At 41.6% G+C, this 4,012-nt stretch overlaps 1 protein-coding gene across 1 annotated transcript; it reads left to right on the top strand.

The window, feature by feature from the left end:
* Positions 1 to 870: 870 nt before the first annotated feature.
* LOC124267337 (cytochrome P450 2U1-like) lies at positions 871 to 4,012 on the top strand. The gene is made up of 4 exons (XM_046702254.1): positions 871 to 938; positions 1,822 to 2,346; positions 2,612 to 3,052; positions 3,319 to 4,012. Exons 2-4 carry the CDS (start codon positions 1,911 to 1,913, stop codon positions 3,495 to 3,497), a joined length of 1,056 nt encoding a protein of 351 aa, XP_046558210.1. The 5' UTR covers positions 871 to 938; positions 1,822 to 1,910; the 3' UTR covers positions 3,498 to 4,012.

The raw sequence follows: 4,012 nt of genomic DNA, 5'->3' as shown, positions 1-4,012 counted from the left end.
ATTTGTTCCTCAACACATGGAGACAACGTTAAATAAATCAAGTGCCTTTAGGCAGTTATGTCTTTGAAATATTTGAAATGTGGTCGAAAGATCAAATGTTCATTGAAAATAATACGGTAACCCAAGAACCTGTCCCCTTTCACAATATTTAATAAAAGTAATGTCTAAAATGTATTCTGTGTCGGGCAATAGGAACACTGTTCCTGGTTCCTGTGCCCTCAACCACCGGAATGACGTCCTCCACCGACACAGGGCCTTTGGTGACCAGCAATTGGGGTGCTGAGGGCCTATTCTGCCCCGGGTCCACTCGGAGGGAGAGCTTTTAGCATTACCCAATACTCACTACGAGGAGGTTCATAAGTGTGCCTGTTGTAATGGGGTTGTTTTTTTGTCCCTCTAGATATTTTGGTGGGTAAAACTGCTATGTAATGCTTGTGTTATCAAACTGGGACGCTTTGACACGAGCTTTAGCTGGTTCATTCTGCTGCGTAATACTAAATGTCAGTCGGATCTAATCGCATACAGTGTATGTAATGCAAAACACAGAGTCACTTTTACAGTTTAGAATAGGTGAGATTCAAAAAGAGGACAGCAGGCAACAATGATGGATATATTCGCCTTCAGTCCTACAACTGTGTTGCTGTGTGTGGCCGTGCTAGTTTTGTTATGGCTGCTAACGCGGCGTCCCTCAGGGCTCCCTCCCGGACCCCCTCTCCTCCCGTTTTTTGGGAATGTCCTCTCCATGGGCTCCGATGCCCGGATCACGTTTAAAAAACTCAGGCAACAATACGGTGACATATTTTGTGTGTACATATTTCACAAACCACTCATCGTCCTCAACGGCTACAGTACTCTGAAAGAAGCCATTGTCAAGAACGCCGACGTTTTTTCGGACAGGCCGCACTCACTCCTAAATGACTTCCTTACAAAAAGGAAAGGTAAGTTACAGAACATGCCTTCCATGAGTGAAAACGTTTGAATTGATGCCTTCTGATTTCAAATATTTCTTAAATACGTTTTTAACATTTCGTCCTGTGGTCCCCACATAGCATCTCCGCCTGTCATAGCAACATCCTCTGGGGATCTGAGGTAGAAGGTTTACTTAGCTCCCCTTTGATTGTCGTAAAAAGGCGATTAAATTGAGCTGTGTGTTCGCAGCGGTTATGCCCCTGTTTCACCTGAACAGGACAGATTCCATCAGTCTATCTGCTATCTAATAATTGATAATTTCTACCTATATAACGCTAAACGCAGACATAATGCTTATGGTGTAAAGTCCTGGACTTATAGCTGTAATTTATTGAAATTAGTAATCATTTCTCTACAATTTCACTGTACAATATTATTGGAATAACTTGTCCCTTTGGGGAATTAATTGGGGATATACCGTGCAGTTTTTGGTTGGTGGACAAGCTATGTGCCCTAGAATAGACTTTTTCGGACACATACATGTCCTCAAGGCATCCATATTTGTTACCTGGTTTTCAATTCCAAAATCTGACTCCTTTGGGGCTCTGCCACTTTGTTTTCTCGAAGAATCTGGCTTAGTTATACTTTTCCTATGAATAATGTGTTGTACGTTTGTGGATGAGTGTAGGTTCAAATCCCGGATGGGACTCATTGGTAACATTGATGTCCAGAGTAATGTAATTTCAAGTGGTTAAAGTATAAAGTATTTGCCCGCTCAGCCCTTTCAAATGCATTGGTGAAACATATAGAATCATTATTTATTGTGAGACAAAGACTCTGTTCCTAAGTATGCCTTTCTCTTTGGTTGGTGTTTTTATATTCATACTGTTCTTTCTTACCTTTATCATACAGGTTTGATTGCAACCTCTGGTGATCTTTGACGCGAACAAAGACGCTTCGCCCTCAACACTCTGAGGGAGTTCGGAGCAGGCAGGAATATCATGGAGGACAAAATACACGAAGAAATCTCACAGTTTCTCGAGGCCTTCGAGACAGAACGGGGACAAGGGTTTGACTGCCAACGTCTGGTGCAAAATGCAATTTCCAATATCGTCTGCTCTATTATTTTCGGAAAGCGATTTGAATATTCTGACCCACTTTTTGTACAATTTTTGAAAGCCATTGGCGAAGTTCTTGCCATCATAGGTGCAGCTAGTGTGGCGGACATGTTGCCTATTGTGCGCTTTCTCCCTGGGGATCTGTTCAAATTTAAGAAGGCAAAGCAGAATAGCGATACCATCATTTCACTTCTTATAGAGCCTATGATAAAAGAGCATTTGCAGAACCATGATGGGGATAACGTTGACGACTTCATCCACGCCTACATCAAGGAAATGCGATTTCGGAAAGAAAAAGAAGTGGAGACGAAATTAGATTGTAAGTATTAAGGGAATGAAGACAATTCACAACCGTAACGTTAATGGTTTCCGAAATGAAACGCAAATGTTTACCCAGATTTCATCAAGTTGAGCACTCGGATTTATTACACTGTGATGAGTTCATTAACATTGCGTGTCTGTTCAGGATGTAAGAGATATCCCCACCTGGATCAACAGATCCCAGTACATGGAAAGGGACAGAGATCTGTGATATGTTGACTATTTACCATTCCCTGTGTTACTCGGTTGATATTCTGTTTCAGTGGAGAACCTGGTCATGGTTATTAGAGACCTATTCGTAGGAGGGACAGAAACTACTTCCACTACAATTCGATGGATTCTGGTCTACCTACTCAGTAACCCGGATGTGCAGGAGAAGTGTTTTCAAGAGATCAAGGAACACATCGGCCAGAGCAGACGACCTACCATGAAGGACAAGACCAACCTGCCCTACGTGGAAGCAACCATTAGGGAAGCTTTGAGACTATCAGATATCATCCCTACATCTCTCCCACACGCTGTTCCCCATGATGTCCAGTTTAGGGGATACACGTTCCCAAAAGGTGTACAGGTCATAGTGATGCTTGATTCCGTCCTACAAGACCCGGATGTATGGGGTGACCCAGAAAGCTTCCGGCCTGACCGTTTCCTTGACGACAGTGGCAAGATTATTAAGAAAGAAGAATTCATTCCGTTCTCTCTAGGTGAGTCCAACACAGCCTCTAATGTCGTGTATACATTAACGAATTATAACTTACCTTGTTGTTTCCTCAATTCTAACTATATTCGTACACACTGACCAGATGAAAACCCTACCATGTACCAGCAGTGTTTGAAACAATATCAGCAAATTGTGAAACATACTAAGTCGATCCTGTTACATGACATTAATGGTGACACGAGTAGATCTGGTACATCTGGAACAAGGAAAACTGTAAGAGTTGATACTGTAGGGTTGTAAATGTTTCAGGTCGAAGGGTGTGTTTGGGTGAGTCGATGGCCCGGATGGAGTTGTTCCTCTTCCTGACCACCATGATCCAGAGGTTCAAGTTTGTCCCCGTGGACGGCCAGATGCCTTCCTTGGATGGACTTATCGGCATAACTCATTCCCCAAGACCATTCGTCATGAAAGCAATTCAAAGGATTTGAGCGTGACAACCCAAGAAATATTTCAGCTTCCCGAACATGTTTCAATTGTGATGCGTCGAATATCAAACTCAGTCATGCCCTAGCGTGAATCATTCTTATTTTCCGAAAGTATTTCCATTAGAAACTACATGTTTTTGTCAAGTGAGGGTCACTGGAAAAAGTCCACATTTACAAGCGTGTAAATGTCTCGTAAAGATGAGGTTTACAAGACATTTACAATTTTGGAAAGATGAGGTTTACAAGACATTTGCAATTTTGTAAATATGAGATTTACAAAAAATTACAATTTTGGAAATGTCCACAAAGGGAGATAACTGGTTGGTAATGAACTCCTCCAGTATGTAAATGAATGTTCTTTTGTACGTCTCAAGACCTACTGCCTTGTTAATTGATGAGTGAGTCAAATCAGTTAAGACGAATAATGTCATGCTTCTCTCAGAGTGACGGAAGTTAATTTATATAGCATTTCTTATTAAATTAAATATTTCTTTTTCGTCCGAACAGAATTCACATAT

The sequence above is a fragment of the Haliotis rubra genome, unplaced genomic scaffold (assembly GCF_003918875.1).
Source record: "Haliotis rubra isolate DU_JTF1 unplaced genomic scaffold, ASM391887v1 Scf1304, whole genome shotgun sequence".
Taxonomy (NCBI): domain Eukaryota; kingdom Metazoa; phylum Mollusca; class Gastropoda; order Lepetellida; family Haliotidae; genus Haliotis; species Haliotis rubra.
Note: the sequence above shows the minus strand (reverse complement) of the source record. Positions and strands in the feature narration are given on the sequence as shown.

Bases quoted from the DNA above. Each gene is read 5' to 3' on its own strand.
- LOC124267337 (XM_046702254.1), top strand. From the start codon at position 1,911: ATGGAGGACAAAATACACGAAGAAATCTCACAGTTTCTCGAGGCCTTC. The intron at 2,347-2,611 runs GTAAGTATTAAG...ATTCTGTTTCAG, and splicing joins AGTGGAGACGAAATTAGATT to TGGAGAACCTGGTCATGGTT. The intron at 3,053-3,318 runs GTGAGTCCAACA...TAAATGTTTCAG, and splicing joins ATTCATTCCGTTCTCTCTAG to GTCGAAGGGTGTGTTTGGGT.